Below are 26,172 nucleotides of genomic sequence, written 5' to 3'. Positions count from 1 at the left end.
ATACTGAGAAATTGGTGACTCGTGTTTTAGCTGTGCAAATTGTGCAACGTCAAACATAATGGACTGTATGCACATGGCATATGGCACACTATGTGCATCGTGCGGCAAACAATACACACAAAGGAGCTCGGCCAGGAAGCGAGGAACAAACATACATTATTATAATATTTGAAGCGAGGCGATGAAAAATAAAACATCTGTTTGGTTCGATTTCTTTTCTTGTAATCGTACATGTATTAAAATATTTCATCATAATTCATAACGTAATGTTCTACGATTTGATAATACATATTATCAATAAAAACGACCCACGACTAAGTTTTATGATATAATTAATAGTTATACTATCTGATCCGACAAATATTTATGCTTATTTAGCTTATTAGCGAACTTCGGTAGGCACAAATTACCATACCTAACTATTTTGAAAGGATGGTTAATTAATATATTATTTAGAATTTGATTATATACACAGAAACACTAGTTAAAAGTAGTTTGACGTCTAATAGAGTTTTTGCTCATAAGAGCCTCTGAAACCTCGAGCCATCAGCTAATTACATAACGCAAAGTGAAAAGCGGATCGTACAAAAACTAGTCAATCATTACCATCATTTGCATCGGTGCTTATGGCTATAGTAGTATATAGTAGCTCAATTACAGAGCTCGTAGTCGCAGGGAAGTGGGTAGCACGGTCTTCCAAGTTGCATATTGCATTTGAACTTGTGTAAACTCTGAAATGTAAGGGATTTGACATACCGCGTCGCTAATACGTCAGTTGTGTCTATTCTACTAATATAGACATTAGGGAATATTACGCAAAGGAGCAGAGGGCGCTACCAGCACATACCTTAAATTAATAATCCGTCCAAAATCCGACATGCTGGCTGCTGCACACGTTATATTGACAGAAAAGTTGTGAAACGTCGAACAAAACTTTTTGTTTAAGTGTCTGTGCTGACTGCTAGTGCGGCCGTCTGGCGTGAAAACATTGCAATTTGCAGTAATCACTGACCTCCATTAAACAAGGGCTTATAATTAATTGATCACCAGAAATAGTAACATTTCACAGACAAAAACAGTAAACGATCACCAAAATACAGACCACCATTTTAATGTAAAATGATAACCAAAGATTTAACATCTTAAAACCAAAAATAGTAAATGATCACCAAAATAAGTAAATGATCACCAACATTATACTAGCATTTTAAAGTAAAATGATCACCAAAATTAGTAACTGATCACCAACATTATACTAGCATTTTAATGTAAAATGATCACCAAAATTAGTAACTGATCACCAACATTATACGTTAGCATTTTAATGTAAAATGATCACCAAAATTAGTAACTGATCACCGACATTATACGTTAGCATTTTAATGTAAAATGATCACCAAAATTAGTAACTGATCACCGACATTATACGTTAGTATTTTAATGTAAAATGATCACCAAAATTAGTAACTGATCACCGACATTATACGTTAGCATTTTAATGTAAAATGGTCACCAAAATTAGTAACTGATCACCAACATTATACGTTAGTATTTTAATGTAAAATGATCACCAAAATTAGTAACTGATCACCAACATTATACGTTAGCATTTTAATGTAAAATTATCACCAAAATTAGTAACTGATCACCAACATTATACGTTAGCATTTTAATGTAAAATTATAATAACCAAATATATTTTTATTTAGCAAATATCCTATTAAAGAGAAGAAGATATATAGACGAACAGACAGACATTCAAGTCTTAGTAAAAGAGTCCTGTTTGTACCCTTTGGGTACGGAACCCTAAAAACGGGACTCTATTCTTGAGACTTCGATATCTGTCCGTCTGTCCGTCCGTCTGTCTTTCACTAGGGCCTAGGCTGTATCTCAAGAACCGCTCCAGCTAGACTTCTAAAAATTTCACAGATTGTGTATATCTGTTGCCCCTATAACAACAAGTACTAAAACAAAATAAAATTATTATTTAAGGGGCGCTCCCATACAACAAACGTTATTTTTTTGTATATGATATTGAATGTACCGTAACTTTTTGGTGGAAATTCATGTTTCACAGTAATAATATACACTTTCATGCACTTTTTTCACTTTTATTAATAAACAATTATGTTTTACACGACCGTTTTCGATAAAATCATCACCTGATGATGTTGATATTTTCGCAAATGCCTTGATTATATTATGTTAACTTCAATAATTAGGTAATAATAATAATAAAAAAAATATTTAAAAGGGGCTTCCATACAAAAACACAAGTCTAATTTTGTTCTATAACTGTACGGAACCCTCCATGTCCGACTCACACTTGGCCGACTATTTTGTTAATAATATGCTTACATGTTTTGTCAATCGTAGTGATTTACTATATTTGGTGGTCATTTACTATATTTGGTGATCATTTACTTTATTTGGTGATCATTTACTATATTTGGTGTTCGATTACAATTTGAAGTGTTGTCATGACTAAAATAGATGGTAGTATTGCAATTTTAGACTTTATTTTTTTGGTGTTAATTATCTTTTTTTGGTAAACAAGTGTAGGGTATCAGTGCATTTTTTGGTGGTCATTATATTTGTTCCCTTAAACAAGTACGCTGGACCTATGATAACCCTTTGAAATGCCAGCTATTTTTTGTGCCTATTTGAAGTGGAATCAGCGCCCCCAATGCGGGGAAAGAGAACTAAATCTGACGTAAAAATGACGTTTGAAAGTCGCCATATTGGCGCTAATAGCAGTAGTGGGAGTACTTGGAACTAATACTAGTGATGACAACCAATAACGATAAAGCGGCCATTTGCAAGTTACGTTAGATTTAGTTCTCTTCCCCCGCATTGGGGGCGCTGATTCCGCTTCAAATAGGCATAAAAACAGTTGGGTATCTTAAGTTCAGCGTACTTGTATAATGGAGGTCACTGGCAGTAATAGAATATATTGACATTGACATATCGCTCGCGATGACTTTAATTAAATTCCAATGATTTCGGACTTTGCGTATCGTAATTTTTAAATGAATTTGAGTAATGGCCCGATATTAGACGAGGGGTCGTAGCCAGTAGCCACTCATAATAACTTAATGTTTGTTGTCGTTATTGTATGGTTATTGTGTTCATGAAACGGGATAGATTTCGCACAAGTGGTAGACCACACTACACAGCCCACAGTCCACACACCGCGGTTATATTAAACCTAAACAATGTTTACAATAACACAACGCTACCTGAAGTCCTTAATTGCCATCTTCTAGCATTTCATTAGAAACAATTTTAGTTGCATAGTGCTCTACTTATGGTTTGAGTAAAGAGTTTCCTACAGAAAATAACAAAAATCCAACACTCAGTTCAATAACTAAACACGAAAAAAAAACTACCACAAAACCGTCCATATCGTGTTAATTTTAACAGGAAGTGTCGGCAGCCGAATAGGGCAAAACTTTAATGATTATAAACCGACATTAAGTCATCAGAACAGAAATTAACATAACTCGAGCACTCGCTAATGCTAATGAGTTCATTGATATGGAAAAGGTACTCTACACACACATATAAGAGACTGGCCAAAAACTAACGCACACTACAGCCTGTTCACAGTTGTAGGTATTATCTCTGATAGGAACACATTACACAACACATTTTTAAAGGAGGAATCAGAGGACTACGTTACCTCGATTTACTGTATCTGTCTCTATAACAATACACGTGCCGGCGCAGTGTGAAGCGTGATGGCAATAGTTTCTTCATTTAAATTCTTCTGCACCCGCGTTCCCTCTTAACATTAACATTGCACAAAACATTCATGGAACAAGAGTTGACAATGCGTCAAAGAACTCCGAAGGTAGACGCTTGCAATCATTGCCCTGTGAGTTGTGAGTCATTAAAAGCAGTACATAATAATTATTAGTACTACTGTTATATTAAGCACAAAGAACTTGGTCACGCGATTCCACGTCTTATTTACATTTGATGACGAACACTTTGCGTTTAGGTTTTAATGATTTGCTTTCAATTAGAACGTAAAAACAATCTTAAGAGTTTTATAAAGACATCGCATTCCTAGCGAAACTAGCACCCGGGTCTCGTTCCCGCCTTAGAATTACCGAATAAGGTAGGACCAGGCTCTTAACGTGAAAGGACTTGATAGATGATCAAGAAGGATGGCAAAGAAAACGCTTTCAATAAATTCCTGGATCGTCAGAGTAAACATGAACAATTCTGATGAATAAAAACAGAGTTTCAGTAGGAGGTGTTTTGTGGGGAAATCTGAGAAGTCGAAGGATTCATAAGTCTGATGCAACACTGTCAGAGGAAAATATTATAATTAGTATATTAAATGGAAGGCTAAAAGAAGGCTAATAATTGTTGGTAATTACAAGCGGCAATTAGTGATCTCAGCTGATGTTAACGACGACGTGTCGCAAACGACGCTAATTGTATATTGTTGTTTGACGTTCACGGTTCTCGGCGAGAATGTCCGAGAAGACATCGCAAATACGAGAAGCCGGCGCAACACTATGACGAGAATCTTGAAGGCTTACTCTACACTAAGACGTTTTTTCCTGAAGGCAGGTCATTGTACCCCTGACGTCACTGCGACCCTTGAGGATCTATTATGATTTATGACATACAGACACACTACGCTCCTAGACTTGCTCGATCACAAAAATTCACGAAATGACTTTTAGGTGGGGTTTTCATGATCTTTAGACTCCCCGGGCACTAGATTAACCAGGATGAGGGTTAGGCGTGGTGTGTGATCCGAGGGAAGCCCGCATTGCGTCACACGTCCACTGACGCAGATGCGAGCCGCTGACCCCATTCGTAACAAGTAGACCTCTGTCTATGGCGGTCCAAATATTTATTATAAAAATACTGATAAGATGCTGTATGTGCTTAGGAGTAATTAAGGTCATATTCGAAATAAATATGAATCGTCTCAAAAACGAGTTAGAGTTTGTTCTACGACGCAACACTATTTTGCAAAATATCAGTTTTATAGGGAGTCATATTCGCCGGATAACGCATTAGCTAGGCACAATAGTAAACACATCATTAAACATAAATCATAATTCATAACCGATAGTTTTCCTTCAATTTGGTATTGTGTCGCGGGCAATTTTAAAGCCATCAACGCCTGGCGCTGGTGACGCACGGCTCCAGCGATGGTGGCGCAATCTCCGGGGTTACGGACCTCCCGAAATTATCGTCCTAGCCACCGCTCGTCTGAGGGGTCTTTAATTGGGCCCACCAGCTGACACGTTAACGTCTGAATGAATAGTGTCTTAATTAGACGGCTTCGGAACTTCCGCGTTCGAATGGCTCCAGATCGATAATGGAGTCGACTACGAAGCTACGAATAACAGTAGGATATTAATAGCGGAAAAATACGGCGCGATGTTGCAACTTAGCGTAGATAAATAAATACATAGTTTAATATCAAAATAATGTAGGAGTGTAGCGAACACCGGCCGCGCCGCCAGCAAATAAACAAACTCGGTTGGCAGGTCGCCAGCGCCGACTCGCTGCACTAATTAATGAACGAACCTCCCCCTGAATAGACAAAGCTTCTCGTCTTATCTACCTGCTACCTGCTGTCTGCTTACTACAATACACAACAATACAATAATTCGCACGCGGAAAAGGGTCAGAACCGGCTGACCTGCACAAAAAAGTGTGACAACAACACAATGACTATTCAAAACCAGTGGCACAGGAGTAAACAAGAACGAGCGGTTACTCACCTTTGCTGTCGGGGTGTAGCGCCTTGGCGGAGGGCGCGAGGCCGAAGGGCGCCTTGGGGACGATGGCGGCGCCCTTATTCTTCTCGAACAGGGCCTTGCGCTCCCGCAGCGACATCTCGGCGGGGTCGCGGCCGCGCGGGCTGCCCGCCTCGAACATAGCCGCCTTCGACAGCACGGAGGAGCGGTCGGCGCCGTTGAGCCGCGGCGGGAACCTCCGGGGCGAGCCGGCCGGCGGCTCCGGGGCCGGGGCGCCCTCGCCGGCCGCCCGCTCAGCCTCCGCCTCCTCCTTGTTCTCCTTGTCCCTCTCGCTGTCACATATCTCGTCGCAGCCGGGCGGCGTGGGAGCCTTATATTTTTTTATCGAGGGTTTTTTCGCCACGGTGGGGTTGGATACCGCCATCGCCGCCATATCGGGAGCCGCAACTGCACCGGGGGGCGCGGATGCACTCGCGTCCTGTCGGTCGGGGTCGGGTGTCGGAGCGAAATCGTACACGAGGCGCGATCGGCCGGCCGAGCGGCGGAACCCCTCACCCTCCTATGATCGGGGAAGGGCAGCGGAATGCGCGGGGTGAGCACGTGTTCATATCGACGGAGCCGCCACCGTCAGTGGGGGAGTCGCATCGCTCGCGGACGTAAATATTATCGTGCGGCGCGTGGCGCGTGGCGTGCGGCGCGCGGGGCGACAGTCCCCGCTGGCTCCGGACGCTTGACTGACGGGCGAAGCCGGCGGAGCGCCGTCTGCCGCGCGCAGCCGCCCGCACGTGTACCGGCACCGTGCTGGGACTTGGGAGTTGGGACGATGCGTTTTACTTCAAATTGGGGAGCTTCGCCTGCCGTTTATTTATAATCGGGATTCAGGACGAGGGGGACGTCGCGTTCCCGACGAGACCGGCACCAACTATTGATCGTCCGACGCATAGGTCGATGTAAACAAAGCTATTTGCATCACAATCGACTATTGTTTTAAATTTAGACAATCGTTAATAGTTTACCTACTATGGAGACAACATAATCTCTATTAATTCTACACGTTTAATGAAATTTTTATTTTTAATAAGATGTGTTGAAGATTCTTAGGACAATGTTTAGCTAACAATGGTTCGGTAAGCGGGCATTTTCAAAAAAATGTGTACCCCTGGTTTTTACCTTGTCCCTTGACTTCGCTACAGATTATTTGTAAAAAATTACATACTAACATTTTGTAATTTTAATGTAGGAGCATAAACAAGTTTTCTTTTATTAAAATACATTCACGTTTGTATATAATTTTATTTAGTATGAGATTTATAAGGGTTTTTAAGTACCGAAACCTATTAAATTCACCTGTCCCCTTCCCAGAAGTTGTAACAAAATCTTTAATAACTATTTTTTTTCTTAAAGTAAGTTACTTAAAAAACTTATGTTAGATTCTTAAATACTTAATGTATCAATTGAATGTCTTGTTATTGAAAAATCTAACATAATTTAACTACAAATTAATTAAAATTATAATCATGAAAAAACAACCCGGCCGGAATGTTCGGTTTAGTGACCGTTTTTTTTAGTTTTATAAACATACTACAAAAATATTTTCGGCACTAAATGATAGCACTATATTTCATTGTACATCGAGAAACTTCAATTTAAATTTAGTAGTTAAAAATCTGCTACAAGACGCGGACGCAGGTTGGATGGTTCTTCAGGAACGGTTTATTTGTTCAGATAAGTGACCATATTTTGTAAGCATTATTATACTTTCTCCAACTGTTTTTACTGTTGACACGTTGCAAAATTAGTTTAGTATTTAGTATAAAAAATGAAATTGTGATAACTCTTATCGGTTATTTACAAACACTTTAAAAGTAAAAGAAAGTAATATTACGTGACTTCCGACTTGTGACTTTTCGTATGGTCACATATAATGGAACGGACAAGTCACAACAGGCGGAAAGCATATAAGGCTTAGTTCACATTTTAAATAAATTATTTTTTTATTCACGGTTTTATTATGAAAATTGGAGATTTTTAAACTGGTACGATTAACGTACAAATATATTTTTTATTACTTATGTGTTAAGGTGACGCCGCGTTAAAGTAAAAAACCGTTTTGGATATGTTTTAGATTGCTAGTTTTCTATGAAAGGCCGGCCCGGCCTCTCACAGAAAACAAGCAATGGAACAGCAAAAAATGGAAAGGGCGTAAGTGACAAAATAGTTTTGTCGCGTAATTTAAAAACCATAAATACATTTCATATAAGCTATGGGCAAATTAAAGTGTATGCTTGAACCAATCCATGTACATTTTTGGAAGCTTAAATCACTCTTCTCTGTAGGGAAAAATAGGAATCCTTTTTTTTTACACAGGTCTATTTGATTGATTATTCTGTGTTATAATAGTTGACCAATCGTGTTATGCTATGGGTAAATCAAAGACAAAGACATGATAAATACTGACAATGAACTTTAATTTCTTAGCTTTAGTTATTGCTGAGAAAAATCGATATCGCTACAGCCAAATCATAAAGGCGTCGACTTTACTTAACAATAACAAATATACTATTTAAAATTTAAGTACCTAAAAGTTTTATGTTTTTTAAAAATTTTGATTTTATTTCCACTACTTTTCTATCAGTAAAGTTGAAAATCATTTTGTGTCGTTGATATTTGCAGATTTATAATAACTAGACATCAGATTATATGCATTTGCATACTTGCATATGCAAATGCATATAATGTCACTTTTTAGGCGATAGTGCATATTTTGGCAATTTTTCGTTGATAGTGCATATTTCGGTAATTTAACTTCCATGGGCATTAAGATTGCAATCGGAAAATGTTGGTAGAAAATTATTATTGGCGTATAATAAATAAATAAAAAGTCTTTATTTCAAGAAATTAAAAATCCTGGATTTTATGAAATTATAAAAATTGGCGCTTTTATTAATGTCACTACCGGAAAAGTCTTAAAAAAAAAAATAAATTTTAATATTAAGTGACTTTTGATTGTGCATATTTTGTGCATATTTCGACCATTTTTCGTGCATATTTGCATGGATATTTCGGCACTTTGATCGTGCATATAATCCGATGTCATTAATAACTTAGGAATTCGTAGACATGTGAACACATCTTTATGATTATGAGATGTTCGTCCCTCTAATTATTGAAGTTAAATCTATGAAATCAAAGAATTTTTTACTTTTATAAGTAGTGCAACAATAAAAATGTTTAAATAAAAGGTTTTTGTGTTATAAAAACTCCTTTAAATATGTTAAATATTACTTACTCATGTAAAAAAATGAAAAATAACCTAGTGGTTGGGTCACATAGTCACACTATGGATTAAAAATAATTGCTACTCTTGTTGATCCTTGAAATTATCTAATTTTTTTTTAATAAGCAATTAAATATGCATTTCACTAGATTAAATTAACGAAGAAATCCATTTATTGCTGTATTTTTTTGTATAAAATTATATTTTACATTTAGTCGCACAACGGAATCTGTTTCGTCGAAAATTCGATTTTGTTTCAATAATATCAGAATAATATAACGTTTTCAGCGTTCTTTTTAACTTATTCCATTAGTTCAATATTTTTCCTTGTATATGACATTCAAAAAAAGGTAAATAAATGACCTTAAAAAATATAGACATATTTTTGCAAGGGTACACGTTTTTTTGAAAATGCCCAAGCACTGTAGCTGGCAAGTGGTGTAATGTAACAAGTAGGGCGCATAGCGAGTGGCGACTGGCGACACTCTCACCCTAGATTCGGTCATTACGCACTTCCTACGAAACAATGAGAGGAAGATTATTGATCGATTACGATTTGACACAATATCTATTACACCAGAAGCCTTTCTATTGAGGGCCCCTCGGCCGTTGTAGGCGACTATTCCAACAGCTATTTAAAGAGCTTAACGAGTGGAACCTATCGCGAAGAAGCGTAGACGCCTACAACCTAACACTCAGTCCTCACATACGGGAGTTTTAGCTTGAGGTTTTAGTGATTGGTTTAGTGAGTTAAGGGCAGTAGCGGTTGATTATGATGATCATGATGATCGAGAATAATCTAACGCGTATATATTCTTGGGAATCGGACGTATCATATAACAGGTAATCGAGATTTGCTACCACGGCCTTTGCGAGGGCTGTCGATAATAATATATTTATTACACTTCCTGTTTTGTGTCAGCAGCAAAATATAATTTGCATTTTACGTCATGTGCTACCAAATAGCGCGGTCCTATCCAACCTATGGTCCTTCTAGATTAAGTTTAGGGTCTGAATTATAATATAAGACTCTGCAGCTTAAGAAACACGGTATATCTTTAAATAACTATCAATAGCCAACCCTAGCCAGGTGTGAGGACACGTGCACTACCGTCGTACAGGGTTGTATTACGGACTTAGATGTTTGGTAGTTAGTATGTCATGTGGCCTCAATGAGTGTAGCGGCCAGCGGGTGATGATGATGAAACCGAACTCGCCTATCGGTGCTAATTATTGACGCAACTAATTTGAATACTACCGACTTGAGTACAGCCTTGTGCTCATAACTGTGATCATCACGCCATCATCATTATCAGCAGCGTGCCGGCGTCGCTTAAGTTTTGAGTAGCCTAGTCCTCCTTAGTCCTTACTATTCCTTTACCGCAGCCTATCTTACGATTAATTAAATAGGCTGACAAAAATTAATTATTCATAATATTATGAAAACTTTACAAATTTCCAGAAGCAGTTCTGGTAAAAATATTATAATCTATCAATTAAGTTTTATTCAAGCGGTAATCTTTATTAACCATCAACTTGAATATCTTCAAGTTTAAACACGAAACACAATACATGTTTAATAGGACGAAATTAACGTGTTTGTTGAGTTTTTGTAGGACCTCCGCCCTACGCCGGCCCTACCGCCCTGCCGAAAACGATGACGGACGTGCGCTGCGAGAGTCAACGACACGAGTCACGACGTCGAGGGTGTCCCTCAAACTCGTCCTTATCTCCCGGCCCGTAAAAAGGGCTCTTTAGTTAATGGTCCGACTTGTTTACCTGCACAGTTGTTTAGGGTCCGAACTCCGAACAAAGAGTCTCTTTTTTGGTACAGAATACTGCATGCAATTGTTTTTTTTTTAAGATCTGTGGTAACCTTCAGAAGCATGCTAAAGATGTATTTAGTTATGATTTACTATCCATACTAATATGTATTACAAATGCGAAAGTGTGTATGTCTGTCTGTCAGTTACCTCTTGAACATACCTACGAGGAAAAATTACGGTTCCCGCGCGATAGACTAACTTGTGCGCATCGGAGTTGCGGTCGCCATACAGCATACTAACTATTCTCCAGAATTTTTAGTCAGCGTAAGTTTCAGGCAATATAATTACTTGTAACTCGAATAAGACATTACAGAGCCACGAAGGCGACGAAAACATTTGTATCTTCTACCATCTAACGAGTATTGTGATACAAGACTAGGGTTGCCAGACGTCCGTATTTTAGGCATAGTTTAAAATGTGCCGGCGCGGGCGGGACTGACTCTATCCCGTATTTGAACCGTACTTTGTTTTTACAGTATAAATTGGTCCAAATCACAAATATTCACACATGCAAAGTTCGTAAAACGTACTGTTTATGACTCGATCCTCGGAAAAATATAAAAAAAATGGCACTAAATAATTTTGTTTTTCATTTGTCCGGGGTATAAAAAATCAATATCCCGTATTTTTGCCCATTTAACCATTTGTCCCTTATAGACAACCCTATACAAGACATATAATAGTGTCGTAAGTGGCCCGTTAGGCGTTTTTTTGCCGAAGTCGTGACGAGAGACGACCACTGCGGCGCGCGGGCAAAAACTTAGTTCAACAAACTGCCACGAGGAGTTACTTTTACATGCAACAGCACCCTTATACCGACGGCTTAAGGATCACTCTCGAACTTACGGGGTAAAATAAATGTGAACGAACTTACGCTCACTGCGCATCTACTATGTTTATGCGTTGAGAGCTTTTTACAACCTTTGTTAGGTGTTAACTACTCGCGTAGAACCGTCTTTGGAATAATTGGCCAGAAGTTATGGCCATTTCGGAACAACTAGTCAGTAGACTAAAACAAAATGTATACAGGGTGTCACAAAACAGAGTCATAACACTTTGGGTACAATGATGAAAAACTCAAAGCAGATATGTTACTACCACGCGCGTTGTGAAGACTCAAATACGGCCTAATTGGGCCGTCTGTTGTTTAGTCTGCATCGAGCGCAGTCACGAACGTGCTGCGTCTTGTCTTACCTAAATAAATTGAAAATGACGTCGTGCGTGTATCGAAAATGTGCCAATTATGACTCGAAAGTAAACAAAACACATGGAATCTCTTACCACATGTCTTGATTGCAATAAATACCTCGCTTACTTACATTTTCAATTATTTTTTGAACAATCTGGAAAAAATCGAATTTTCGTCATAGCTCAGGCGAAGACAGCGATACGATTCGACGTTTAAAAATAGAACTGTCTCTTTTATGTAAATGGTTTTTCATATCTTTTGTTTCACTTATCTGTCAAATTTGCCAATGCGTGCAATTTTGAATTTGAAAATTGTTCGGAAGAGATTTAAGCCGGAAAATAGTATGGACGTAACATATCTGTTTAAGTAGAATATCATTGTTTGGGTGTATATGTGTCCCTTATATTGAGTTCACTTCAAAAGTAGCAGCACTAAAAGGGCAAATTTTATTTGTATGGGCAAGCGCCCCAGCGTCGTGAGTTTGTTGCTACAAAAGTTTAAAAAAGTGACTCTTTCTGCGCTGCTACTTTCACATTCCAAAAATCTATACAGGCGACTCATACACGCCCTCACTTTGTACTGTTACAAGACATCTGACGTGTTCTAATTTCAACAGTAAGTATGCGCTGGAAGTTTTGGAGCCTGATTGTTTGCAAGTCACTTGTGCCGGGGTCTTGTGATTCAGTTCCTGTAATATGGGCCAAGCGATTAAAGTAGTATAACATTTCATACTTTTATACAATTTATAAGAACTTATGTGACTCGCCTAGTAGTTTAGACCCTACAATCTAGATTCTAGACTAAAAGCTTGTTAGCGAAACGATCTATCTCGAACATACTCCGGAGCTACTCGTAATAATTGTGTAAGCCAGTTAATATGTGAAATTTACCGATAGGTTAATGTATTCACACGTCGAGTTCCAGCTCCATTAGGCCAAATTATAATAAACTATGTAGACGCTCGCAACTCCGTCGCGCCAAATTTCGTGTATTGCGCGGTAATGGTACACTTTTCCGGGATGAAAAGTATCGTATGTCCTATCTCAGAACAGAAAGTATCTGCATACAAAATTACACCATAATCGGTTCAGTGGTTTAAGCGTGAAGGGGTAACAAACATACACAGGGGTAACAAACATACCTGGCAGTATTTCCGGACCGATACGACCTGCAAACCTTCAAGAAAAGAGCGTATACCCTCTTAAAAGGCCGGCAACGCACCTGCAGCTCTTCTGATGTTGCGAGTGTCCATGGGCGACGGTAGTTGCTTACCATCGTTTGCTCGTTTGCCCCCTTATTTAATAATAAAAAAAAAACACACTTTCACATTTTTACTATTAGTATGGAAGTATGGATATTGGGAAATCTTAATGCGTGTGTGTATTCGACGAATAGCATAAATGACGACAAATACGCAATGAAAAACATATTAAGGCCCTGTATTCCCAGAAACGGACGATTTAAAAGATTTAAAAGTGACAGGAGACATAAAAATATAGTAATTTAAATTCTGAAAAAAAAAATGCGTTAGTTAAGGATCTAACACAGTGCAATTTATATTCCATTACACAATATCATGAACTTCCCGCGTTAGAAAAAAAATTGCAAAGTTACCTCTTCTTTTAACGAAATTGACATACCTACTATGTCCAAATTATTTGGAATTTTCAGATATCGTCCGTATCTGTGAATACAGGCCCTTAAAAAAACGAGCAATGTAAAAAGTGCGGTTCTATGAAATTGCCAAGTGCATATTAACATTTCCGAGTAATGTAAACACAACACAACTCTAGTAGTTGTGAAAATGTCGATGTCGTTGATATTTGCGGCAGCCGGCAAGTCGGCTGAGCTGGCTCCTCCGTTACCGCGCGCCGTTACCCATTGTTCGCGGGAGTTTGCCGACTACCCCACAGCTATCTGGCAGATATCTACATAGATTACAGGGCTTGAAGCAGGATTAATAACCTAGGCCGTGTAGTTAGGGCTTGTATCAGTTTAAGCCGGCTGCCCCATAACGCTAAGTGCAACAAAAACGTTTCTAGCAATTCAAAAGACGCGTAACCTTAGTCCTTAAGCATTTAAATTAAGGACATACATATTTGTACATACTGGTGATATCTTTAGAAACATGCCTCCATAAAGGCCACTAGGGGACACTTAAAGTCAGGAAACGGTTGGCGAAAACAGGCTATAAAGAAGACATAAAGAAATAGGCTACTTGACCAAATTTTTTTCTTCATGCTAATCGCTTCATAATCATTTATTTTTACAAAAAAAAAACTAATATTTTAATATTTTACATAGTAGAAACCCATAAAAATGTTGATTGAAAAATATGCCTTATAAAAAATGGCGCCGAAAACACTGTCCGCCATAGTGTGACGTCATACGTTTTTTATTTATAAGCTCTCTTTATTGAACATTTTTATATGCTAAATGTACGCGTCTAAAAGTACCCAAAAATTATAAAAGAATTAAATAGGAAATTAGAAATCATTTGTAACGTTGAAAGCTTCTGGAGAAAAGTTTTGGCCATTTCATTTCCCGTCTACAACAAATGGAGATAATATATAAAACTGATGTTTTATTTGAATTATTCAACAAAATATATTTTACAAATCTTTCTAGGCTTATTCTTATTATTTATGTACAAATAAACTTACATATTATAATAAAAGATATTAAATCACGAGTCTGATGACGTCACATCATAATCGGAAGTACCGCAAAAGCGTTTTCGTCAGTACAAATCCTATTTTCATAAAATCATGTTTTCAAATCGACTTTATTTATCGATCATAAGCTTTTATTTAATGATAAGTGTGAAATACGGTTTCCTAGACCAAGTTCTACTATAAATATGTATTTGTTCAATGAAATTGAATATAGGTCAATTAGTAGCCTATTAAGGTCCTCCTATTTATATTTATTTTCTTTATGTAATTAATTTTATTTATATACTTCTCACTTTTCTTGCACATCTTTAAGTTCCTTATATTATATGACTTGTTGTTTTAAAATACTTTAGAAAATTTCGATGAAAATTAATGTAGAAGTTCCACAGCAAAAAGAACTCATAGCGGGAGGTCCTTAGTGTTGAGAGCGCCACAAATAATTTGATTCTTTATGTTTTCGGGGAAGCGTGTCGCGTGGACGGAACAAAAGGTTTTGGGAGAGGTTAGAGGTATAATATTGAGAGGTCGTAAAGTTCAAACAATGCGAACTGGGAAATTTTACTACGCTGCGGCCTGGGCCACGGTCACGAATTCGAGGAATATGGCAATGAGGAAAATAATAAAAATTTTGTATGACACAATATAATTATGATTTTTAGGGTTCCGTACCCAAAGGGAAAAACGGGACCCTATTACTAAGACTTCGTTGTCTGTCCGTCTGTTTGTCTCCAGGCTTTATCTCAAGAACCTCTATAGCTAGATTTCTGAAATTTTCACAGATTGTGTATATATCTGTTGCCGCTATAACAACAAATACTAAAACAATAAAAATAATATTTAAGAGGGGCTCCCAAGTCCCATACAACAAACGTGATTTTTTTTGGCCGTTTTTGCTCGGTAACAATAATGGTAACAGGTAGGGAATGGAAATTTTCCCAAAGGCCTTAATTATATGTGTACTTTTTTAACGAGTCTATGCTATCCCACTGCTGGGCAAAGGCCTCCCCCAAGGTCTTCCATCTGTCTCGCTCCAACGCCACCGCGGGCCAGCCTGGCTTGTAGGAATCCAGTTCATCTCGCCATCTTTTTCGAGGCCGTCCACGGCGGCGTCGTCCGTCCACTGATACCCACTCTGTGGTGACCTTTGCCCAACGGTCAGGAATCAGGATGCATGCGGCTGGTCTGACCCGCTCAGTCCCACTTTCATTTTGCAGCTTTCATGCCGACGTCTTTAACACCTGTTTTGAAGCGCAGCGTGCTATTTATGTGTACTTGAATAATTAATAATAATATTTAAATAAAATCAAAACTCAAGAGGGGCTTCCCATACAAAAAAACACAATTTTTGGCCTACTTTCGCTCTTTAACGGTACGGAACCATACGTGCGCGAGTCCAACTCGCACTTGGCCGATTATTTATTTGACTTAAAGAAACTTATTGCGTATTTTTCGTCAGAGATGATAATTTGGATAGGTTTCAGCATGGGTTTGTGTAGTCTAAAAAAATGAAAACATTTTAACAGCCCCTAAAAGTCATCCCGAGTTATGATTATGTAGATGTCTACAATCTTGAAGAAAAGAAACTCATGCTCACACAGTTTAACTTTTACTATCGACATGATATCGACACAAGCTGGGAGGCGATTACGTCAGATTTGACATTAAACTGGTGATGGTATCCACAATCCACTCACGAAACCCGAGCCGCGGACATGATGGACCGAGTATGGTATAAATCCTCCGCATCACAGGGACATAGACATTAACGAGGTGAGGTCTGGAGCTTCACACTCGCTGCGGTGTGAGAGCTTTGAAAAGGTTTTGATATTTCCGAAATGATTACTTATTGCAAGTAGTTAGTAAATATGGTAAGATTCTGTATGGGTCTTACTTATATTTTTTCATGCTCATTATCGTCATTGCGCTTGCCTAATCCCCTGTGTTTTTAGTCAATTTTTCAGGGGTAGACAATAAACTATTTTATTGAATGATTGATGGACTTATCAATAAATTAAAAAGTCTTAGTTCATACTTAAGAAATCATAATTTATTGATAAGCCCAACCATCATTAAAAAAAAAACTCCACAGCCGAACATATAACCTCCTCCTTTTTGGAAGTCGGTTAATAAAATAGTTTATTGTTTAGTGTTTACCCCTGAAAATTTGACTAAATACACATAGAGGATTTGGCAAGCGCAACGACAATGCTAATCTTTTGGCTATTAGATTTTATCAAGTTTTAAGACAAACATGGAAAGCGTATTAATTTATTTATTTGAAGTTACAGGAGTTTTAAAATTCGATTAGAAAGGACACTGTAAGTATGAATAGAGAAAATCTCACTGTGTATTGCAAATTGCAATGGAATAAGAACAGCCAGGTGGGTGCCTCTAACTCTTAAGCTGACCATTAATCCCACACTAGCCCGCGACTTGTGTGTCCAAGTAATCGCAGCGCGCCCCGCAGCGAGCATGACGCGCCAGCATCCCGTCACGACTCACGACGTTGTCAATAGTTTACACTTTACAGTTTACACGGTGTTATCGGGATTGTGTCCCGCAGGCCGCGGTCAGCGCCGGACGGCCGGACGGCCGGACACTCATGTTGTACAGGTTTACGACTTCACATCACAATAAAAGTTTTGTGTACGCCCAAGCCTTTTCTCACGCGTCTACATGATAAACGTATCATAAAATTCACTTTCCATAGATACAAAGCTGTATAGCTGAGCCAGCATGGGACTGTAGTCTGTGGGACCACATGGAGTAGAAACAATAATATGGAATTCACTCCTGTCGTGTTGTTTACAAAAGCTATTATTGAGAACCTTAGGACTCATTCCGAGGTACCCAATCTCTCCCCGCCATCTCCTACCTGCTTACTCAGACTCAAAATTCTGAAACTGACTAGAGCAACAGAAAGATTAGGATGTTAACATCTTGTCATGATGCTCTAGCAGACGGTTTCGTCAATGTCGTACAGGACGGTTGTATGGTAATAGTGAATACGCAACGCGATTAGCAGTGCGAGCTGAGCGCGTTAGCAGGCGCCGCACGCGCTCGTCAAATTGTCAGCGCGCGCGTGATACGCATGCGCGATCAGCCACACCGGCATGGAGTGGCCGCGCTAAATATGTTAGGATAGTATACTAGTAATATTACTAGTATACTATCCTAACATATTTAGGTATGATTTCAATTATAACAAAGACATTGGTTATACATATTAATAGTTATCAATAGATATTATTTTTTACTAAAATTCCATATCAAGCCTACCGTATATTTCATATTATTGTTGTGTAATTAACAAATATTAATTAAATAAAAGGCATTCAATATTTAGGTTTTTTTACGATGTCTTGTACATCGTAAAAAATCTTCTTCTACGACTCCATAGTTCTTTTTGTCCGCAAGGCGCTTGTAACGCCCGCTAAGGTCGCGGCTCTTTGTCTGTATTCGGGCGTAAAGTTCATACGCAAAACGCGAGGACGCCGCGCCGAGACGACAACCCGGTTTCATCATCATCATCGCCGCTCTAACCCTGTATTTCACCACGGCCTTGCCGGATTAGTCGTAGTAAATGCTACACCTTTTATAGATTGTTTAATGTTTTGTTTAATTTTATTTAACTGATATGTATCATCCAAAGTTATTGTACTTTTAATGTAAAAAACTTTTACCAGTAATATTACACCTGGAATGTATTCATACGTCCGTCCGACCTGAATCCCGATATAAAGTCCGATTGAACGCGGCGAACGATGCGACTCCGTTGAAACCCGACACCAGTTCCCACCGCCACCCTCACCAATTGTAGGAGTTAGTACGCGACAATATACACCGTACACATTATACATGTAGTAAAATTATTAACAAAATTCTCTTGTAAATTGTAAGTAGGCAAAGATAATGTTTTAGCAACGCGCGCTAGATGGCGCTGCTCACACTGATTCGTTAATCTAATATTATAAAATAATTATAAATACATTTAAATATTAAAATGAATAAGTTAGTTTCGATACTTCATTTTTAAATAAATAAAAAATATAATATAAGCTGAATAGCTTACCTGGCTGTTAATATTTTCACTTTTGAAACTCAGTAATTTTATTTTAACAATAATGTAAGTGGAACAAGTCCAGATACTACTATAAAACAAAATATTTGCGCATTCTTTTAATAATTATTATTAAACAAAAAGATCAACGGACAGAAAACATAATTATTAATCGATAAGAAAATCTAGAATCAATGTAAATTGTCATTAAATCGGATTTTTTAAAATGAAATTGAAAACAAAACCAAATAAAACTTTACAATTACATATTACTAAAGAAAAAAAATAAACAACACCATCTATTGAAGACTTTACGAAATTATGTTTTTTTACCTATTCATAATTCTTCACTGAACGAAAGCTACCTTCTGGCAAATATCTTGATCATCGCTATAAAAAAAAATCTACTAATAAGTCCACCTACCCTGTAAACCCTATAGCCCTATGCTGTCGTTGATCGAGGTGCACTTAAAGGCGGCCAGTGCAAACTACATCTATGACTCACCAGCTCAGCAACAATCTTCTTCTCCAGCCGCTGGCACTCGTTGACCGCGGGCCGCACGAACGTGTGCGCGTCTTTGGGCTTCGGCTGAAAACGTTCGTTCAAATTAGTGGTTGAATATTATGATTTATGTATATCCATAGAAAAATTTAAAATTCAAGAAACTCTAGAAATTCTAAATCTATTGATAATTCAATCGGTTAACCACTTTGTATGGGCCGTCCCACTTTTCTGCAGCTTTGGAGATTTTCCTTTTCGGCGAGTCGGGTTATGCAGCCACACCAGTGTCCTTCTTCTTAGTCTTCATGTTCACTCTTGACTGTAACGCATTTTCCCGAACCATGGCGTGTATATAGCGCATTTTTTCCCTTAAATCGCAGACATAATCTGGTACGGTCTTTGGTTCTTCCGGTGATCCTCCTGTCAAAAGGTCTACTGGTACTCGTAGTTCTCTACCGTAATTGACATACGCCGGGGTAGCCTTTATGCTAATGGCGAACACTTCGGGCCATTTGGTGAAGTAATCCATGACGACCATAAAATACTTGTTTCCCGATTCCGTCACGCGAAATGGCCCAGATACATCAACTGCAATTCGTTCCCACGGTGCGCCAACGTTATACAACCGCAGGTTACCACTGCTCCTGGTCTGTGGTCCCTTTTTTTTCCCTTTGAGAACATCCGGTACTCTCGTTCTTGGGACAACTATCTGAAGATGGAACTCTCTGCCGTTAGTCTTCTCCCATTTCCGGTAGAGTATTCCGTTTTGAAGTATCAGACTGTCCCATTGCGCCCAGTACGCCTTGGTGACAGTGCCAGTGGGTGCAACCTCACTACAGATTGGTTTTACATCACCCCGTTTCTTCCATGTGATGATGTGCCGAAGGTCGTCATCTCTCTCTTGAGCCTCCCTCATAGCATCATTCTCCCATGGACCCAAAGGACTTGTTTTCGTTAGCTTTAATGTTACTTCATTAGATTCCTGCTTAACACAATGTTTGCAGTCTTCTGAACACGGCCTTCGTGAGAGTGCGTCGGCATTCCCATGCGCCTTTCCGCTGCGGTGTTCCGTCTTGAAGTCATACTCCTGGAGCTGTTCAATCAATCGTGCTACTTGACCTTCTGGGTTCTTGAATTGTAGTAGCCACTTCAACGCTGCGTGATCAGTTCGCAGTAAAAACTGTCTGCCGATGAGATACTTGCTGAAATGTTGTAGCGTTTTTACGACAGCCAAGAGTTCTCTTCTTGTCACACAGTAGCTTCTCTCTGGCTTAGATAAAGATTTGCTGAAATATGCAATTACAACTTCTCTTTCACCCTGTTTTTGAGATAACACCCCTCCAATGGCCGTGTTGCTTGCGTCCGTGCCGACTATAAACCGACCTTTAGGTTGCGGATACCCCAGGATTGGTGTTGCACACAGATGTTTCTTCAGTTCTTGAAAAGAATCTTCAGAAGTCTTGTCCCAAATAAACTGTCGTTTATCTTCTGTCAGCCGGGCTTGGCTATCTCTGAGAATCCCTTAACAGAACGTATATAGTAGGAGCATAGGCCGAGAAATGCCCGCACTTCGGTTTTGTTCTTAGGGGTTGGCCAATTTTGAACTGCTTCCAGTTTCTCCGGGTCCGTCTGGATTCCATTACTGGTGATAACATGGCCGAGATAATTGACCTTACTCCTGAATAAACGACACTTTTTCGGGTTCAACTTTAATTTGGCTCCCTCTATTTTGGCGAAAACTCGTTCTAAGTTTCGCAAATGGTCCTCAAAGTCACGGCCAACAATGATGACGTCATCTAAGTAGACTAAGCAAGCCTCTCCAACTAAGCCTGCCAGTACATACTCCATGAGTCGCTCAAATGTGGCAGGTGCGTTGCACAATCCAAAGGGCATGACGTTAAACTGCCATAAACCTTTACCGGTGGAGAATGCTGTCTTCTCCTTGTCTTTTGGATGAATTTCCACCTGCCAGTATCCAGATTTCAGGTCCAGGGTCGAGAACCATTTCATGCCACTCAAAGTATCCAGAGTGTCGTCGATTCGAGGTAACGGATAACTGTCCTTCTTAGTGACATCATTGAGACGCCTGTAGTCCACACAAAATCTTGTGCTGCCATCTTTCTTCTTTACCAATACAACATGTGAGCACCACGGACTTGCAGACGGTTCTTTTTTTTTTTTTATGAAATAAGGGGGCAAACGAGCAAACGGGTCACCTGATGGAAAGCAACTTCCGTCGCCCATGGACACTCGCAGCATCAGAAGAGCTGCAACAGCGTTGCCGGCCTTTTAAGAGGGAAGGGAAGGGAAGGGAAGGGAAGGGAAGGGAATAGTTGAGGGTAGGGAAGGAAATAGGGTAGGGGTTAGGGGATTGGGCCTCCGGTAAACTCACTCACTCGGCGAAACACAGCGCAAGCGCTGTTTCACACCGGTTTTCTGTGAGAACGTGGTATTTATCCGGTCGAGCCGGCCCATTCGTGCCGAAGCCACTGTGTGTGTGTGTGTGTGTGTGTGTGTGTGTGTGTGTGTGTGTGTGTGTGTGTGTGTGTGTGCGTGTGTGTGTGTGTGTGTGTGTGTGTGTGTGTGTGTACCGTGTTGAGAGCCATTCTCCCACGTATAAATCGGTTCCTGACTGGAGAAGATATTCGCGTGGCGTTGTAAAAACTTCTTAGCTTTCATGCTCTGCGAATATGTCAGATTACTCTTGCAGTCATCGAGTAGCCCAGTCACTATTCCGTAGTTACTGCTGTTTGCTGATTCTGCGCCTGTCATCGAACTACACTTTCTCATCCAGACAACTTCCTCGCATTTTCCAATGACGTCACCTTTGTTCAAGCAGATCTCGCGATCACCAAGATTCAGAACCCTGACCACAGCGTTACTGTTTCCACTAACAAGGGTTCTCGCCGTCATCAGTTTTTGCGCAGATGTCTTGGTGGGTGTGTCTTCGATCAACACGCATCTGTTTGACTTTTTCTTTCCACTTGGCGGCAGTTTCACCAGCACCCGAGCTTCCGCACGTCCAGGTATTATGACTTTCTTTACACATTCAACTTTCCCGCAGGCGCCTCCAAGGATGAAAATTTCTTCTTCATTACACTTGAAAACTCCGTCAGCGACATTAATTCTGCAGTTGTGCTTCTTCATGAAATCCAAACCCAAGATGCAATCATCCATAATCTCAGCCACGAAAACGTCATGAGGGTATGAGGACTCCCCCACATTCATCGTAACTGACATTTCTCCCAGAACGGGTATTGGCTGACCGGAGGCAGTAAGACGCCGACAGTTAATTCTCCTCTTGTGCCTCCTTGCGGCTTTTACCAGATTTGGGTTCACTATTGTTCTAGAGGCTCCTGTGTCTAGAGTCATTTTGCAATCCGTCCCGTTAATAGTCCCCTGAATCACCAGACTATTCCCGCTGCTTGCTTGGGAGACAACCGTTATTGGGGCTTCCTCCGTGTCAGCCAGCACTCGCCCCTTAGTCCTGGCTTTTATTCGTTTCCCTGCTCCATCTTGTCGTGTCGACCATCTTGGCGTCAGCTCCTGGGTGTGCCTTCTTGACGAGTTTTTCAATTTCCAACGCCCATTGTTGTAATCCTTCTCCTGAGAATTGGACTCTGTCGCGCAGTTGGGCACGAAACACGTGCTCCAGGTGTCGCTCCCCGTATCTGGATTCAAGGGCCTCCATCAGGTCTTTGAACCCATTTCCTGTATGTGCTTCCAGGACCGACAAAGCTTGCCCTCTGAGCGCAACAGTGAGAGCGGTCAGGCATTGTTCATCAGTCCATCCGTTGGCAGAAGCAACAGTCTGGAATTGCTGACGGTAAGCGTTCCAAGAAGTAGTGCCGTCGTATGGCGGTACTTTTACTCTTGGCCCGTGTCCACTACACGTCGCGACTCCTGTGGTTTCCAGGCGCATTACTTTTTTTTGTAGTTCAGTGAGGCCGGTTTTTACATTTTCCACATAAACCCCTAACCCGGTAACTCGTTCATCCATTACGTCGACATCTTTACGAAGCTTAGTCACCGTGTCACTGACATCCTTTATAGCCAGAAGCGCTTTCTCTTCCTTTTGTCCTTTTGTTGCTCTTGTGACTCTTGCAAAGCGCCGAGCTTGCGGTCTTGTGACTCTTGCAAAGCGCCGAGCTTGCAGTCTTGTGATTCCATCATTGCCTGAATTTCAGCCCTTTGAGTATCTTGCAAAGCGTGAATTTCAGCTCTTTGAGAATCTTGCAAAGCGCCGAGCTTGCGGTCTTGGGCCTCCATCATTGCCTTCATTTCAGCTCTTTGCAGCTCCATTAATTCAATTAAACTTTATAAATGAAGAGCCATTTGAGAGGCTGTAGAAGCCACAGGCGAGGCATGGTGGCTGGAGCCAGTAGGCATGGCTTGAGCAGGCAGGGCCCGGTGGGCGGGGCCAGTAGGCGTGGCATGAGTGGGCGTGGCCTGGTGGGCGGGGCCTGATGGGCGTGCCCAGTGGGCGGGGCCCGGTGGGCGGAGCTAGTGGGTGTGGTCTCATCCAAAGTGGGCGGGGCCTGGCGGGCGCGGTCACTAGGCGGGGTCTGGTGGGCGGGGCCAGTGGGTGGGGCCTGGTCCCCAGTGGGTGTGGCCTCCGCAGCACGTTGTGCCCTTGTCCTGACACTCCCCTTGAAGTCCTCTCTCAGAGTCAATGGCATCTCCAAATCCCACTTCTGACACCAGTTGTTACGTGCTAGGGTTCGAGGATTTGGAGAGAAAGACCTGCTGACTCTCGTGAAGACTTTATTCACAAACACTAGGTCACACAAAGCACTAGGTCCAAAACAATAAGCACTATCACTGACTGTCCTAGGTCATAGCCAAGTCGTAGGTTTTTAGGTTAGGATTTATGTGTAGTGTGTCCCCTGATCAGTTTCGCTGGTTTGCTGCTAGATGGCTCTGTGTGTCCTTAACAATATAAACAAGAAGAAATCAAAAAGTGTATGGGATTTGGTATTATATTATAGCACATCCCATACATTTTAAATCATAACCAACATTATTGAATATGTCAAGAAACATTTCAGTGTGGACTTAATTTAGGTTCTAAAGTTACACTTAAAGTTAAGAAGCTACCTTGCTAGATTTGGCCGGGGTAGTCCGTAGCACCCTACTGATGTCATTGATGGAGTGTATGGACACATCCAGGGTGGACGCTTCCAACTTCTCCTCTTTGGTTTTTTTGCTCGGGGCAGACTTGCTCTCTGGTTGCTGTAATTACAAAATATATTGTTGTTAATTTTTTTTTTACCTCTATATTTTTAAGACTGAGAATTTCCTTTTTATTAATAAATCATTTGTTAAAAATATGAAATGTGATAAAGATACTTACAAAAGTATGGTGAGTCAAGTCATCTTCCCAGTTGTTTATTTGGTCTGCCAGAGCTGCTAGTCTGCCAAATTTTTTCTTGTTGTCAGTCTTAGGTTTGGCGGTCTCAGTCGTAGGTTGTTGGGGCTCCAGGGCAAAGTCCTGCTCTGTCTGATGAATAGGAGAAGACAATGGTTTGTCTGAAATCAGTGGAAATTGTTGTTAATAACAGTAAATGTATACTATTGTTATTTTATTTTAATTGCTGTTTTATAATTGCATATTATTTGTATAATTGCATACCAAAACTAACTATCCACTGTTTAGTTTGAAGTTTAATATAGTGTTTTAAAAATTTCATAAGCTTTATATTATATTACTTAGCATAGAACTCAACCAATATTAATTATTAACTAACCAAACCAGTTATAGAAATAAATACCTAGATATTGATAATATATTTATTTATTTAAATACCTGAATATAGGTTCGCCAATTTGTCTAGCCTGGATCTGACATTATGTCGGAGTCCAGCTTTATCAGCTTTTGTATCAGCCATGTCAGTATTCTTGTCTACTGAAGTAGATGTGTCGTCTGAAAGTTAAAAACAAAAAGTAATCTTTTTTAAATTCTATTCACTATGACACCTGAGTGTGGACTGTTATAGCTAAATAGTGTTAAACTTTAAGCTATAACAGTCCACACTATTAACAATATTTAAAATAAATAAGCACTTTAACTCAGAAACTTTACTATTTTACCTTTGTTTTATATTTATCTCAAACGAAATTTAAATATTTGGGTTTGAAGACTAAAAGCACAACTTCACACAAAAATATAAGGTATGAGGTACACAATATAATTACTGAATAAACATTTTAACAGCAGCCACAAAAAACAAGCACTTAGTTTCCTCTGTAGATACTAGTGGTGATCAACTGAGTATAAACAACAAATGATAACAATTTGTAAATGATGTTTGATAACACTTGGTAATGAGTTGTGAGAATTATAAAGCTCTACTTGTTAGCGTCCCTATTCCCTTAACTACATTAGGGTTATCTGCATGGGCATACCGAGGGGGGGGGAGCCCCCCCCCCCCCTTGGATCATGTTGACGTCCCTACTAAATATCTTATGTAGTACTTTTATCTATAAAAATTAAGAAATCGAATTTTTGCCAATTGTTTGCAATACAATATTTTTAATATTTTTACAACAAAAAATTATTAATTTTTTATACTGTATATAAACACCTAGATTATTAAATAAAAAATGATTTGCCTGAACCTGGGTACATCCATGGTTTTCTCATATTTAAAGAATATCTATCCAATAGGAATGTTACGGCTACCTTAGATATAAATAAAGATTTTCAATTTTATTCGTTTTGCTAAAACTCAAGAACAGTTTGGCTAATTTTGGTCTCAAAATATTTGTGAATGTCTAGGGTAAGGTTTAAATTAGGAGAAAAGTGATACTAATTTCACTAGTTTTAAAAGTATTCATAGAATTAAGTAACTTACAGTTGCATTAAACACCCACACAGAATGTAGAACTGTTAATAACAAGACATACATTTT

At 39.6% G+C, this 26,172-nt stretch overlaps 1 protein-coding gene across 4 annotated transcripts in view; it reads right to left on the bottom strand.

The window, feature by feature from the left end:
• Nucleotides 1–26,172, bottom strand: part of LOC121730453 (anillin-like) — a 49,300-nt gene that overhangs the window by 21,999 nt on the left and 1,129 nt on the right. For 2 of the 4 annotated variants that reach the window (XM_042119493.1, XM_042119502.1), the window contains exons 3-7: nt 25,068–25,184; nt 24,615–24,790; nt 24,359–24,493; nt 19,265–19,348; nt 5,757–6,291 (exon numbers count right to left, since the gene is read on the bottom strand). In XM_042119493.1, coding sequence (XP_041975427.1) covers nt 5,757–6,291; nt 19,265–19,348; nt 24,359–24,493; nt 24,615–24,790; nt 25,068–25,184 — 1,047 coding nt within the window. Of the gene's footprint in view, nt 1–5,756; nt 6,292–19,264; nt 19,349–24,358; nt 24,494–24,614; nt 24,791–25,067; nt 25,185–26,115; nt 26,134–26,172 lie in introns of those variants that run through there. The other 2 variants (XM_042119518.1, XM_042119510.1) reach the window with 2 other exon arrangements.

Source organism: Aricia agestis, chromosome 1 (genome assembly GCF_905147365.1).
Source record: "Aricia agestis chromosome 1, ilAriAges1.1, whole genome shotgun sequence".
Classification (NCBI taxonomy): domain Eukaryota; kingdom Metazoa; phylum Arthropoda; class Insecta; order Lepidoptera; family Lycaenidae; genus Aricia; species Aricia agestis.
The sequence above is the reverse complement of the archived record's forward strand: the minus strand, read 5'-3'. Positions and strand labels throughout refer to the sequence as shown.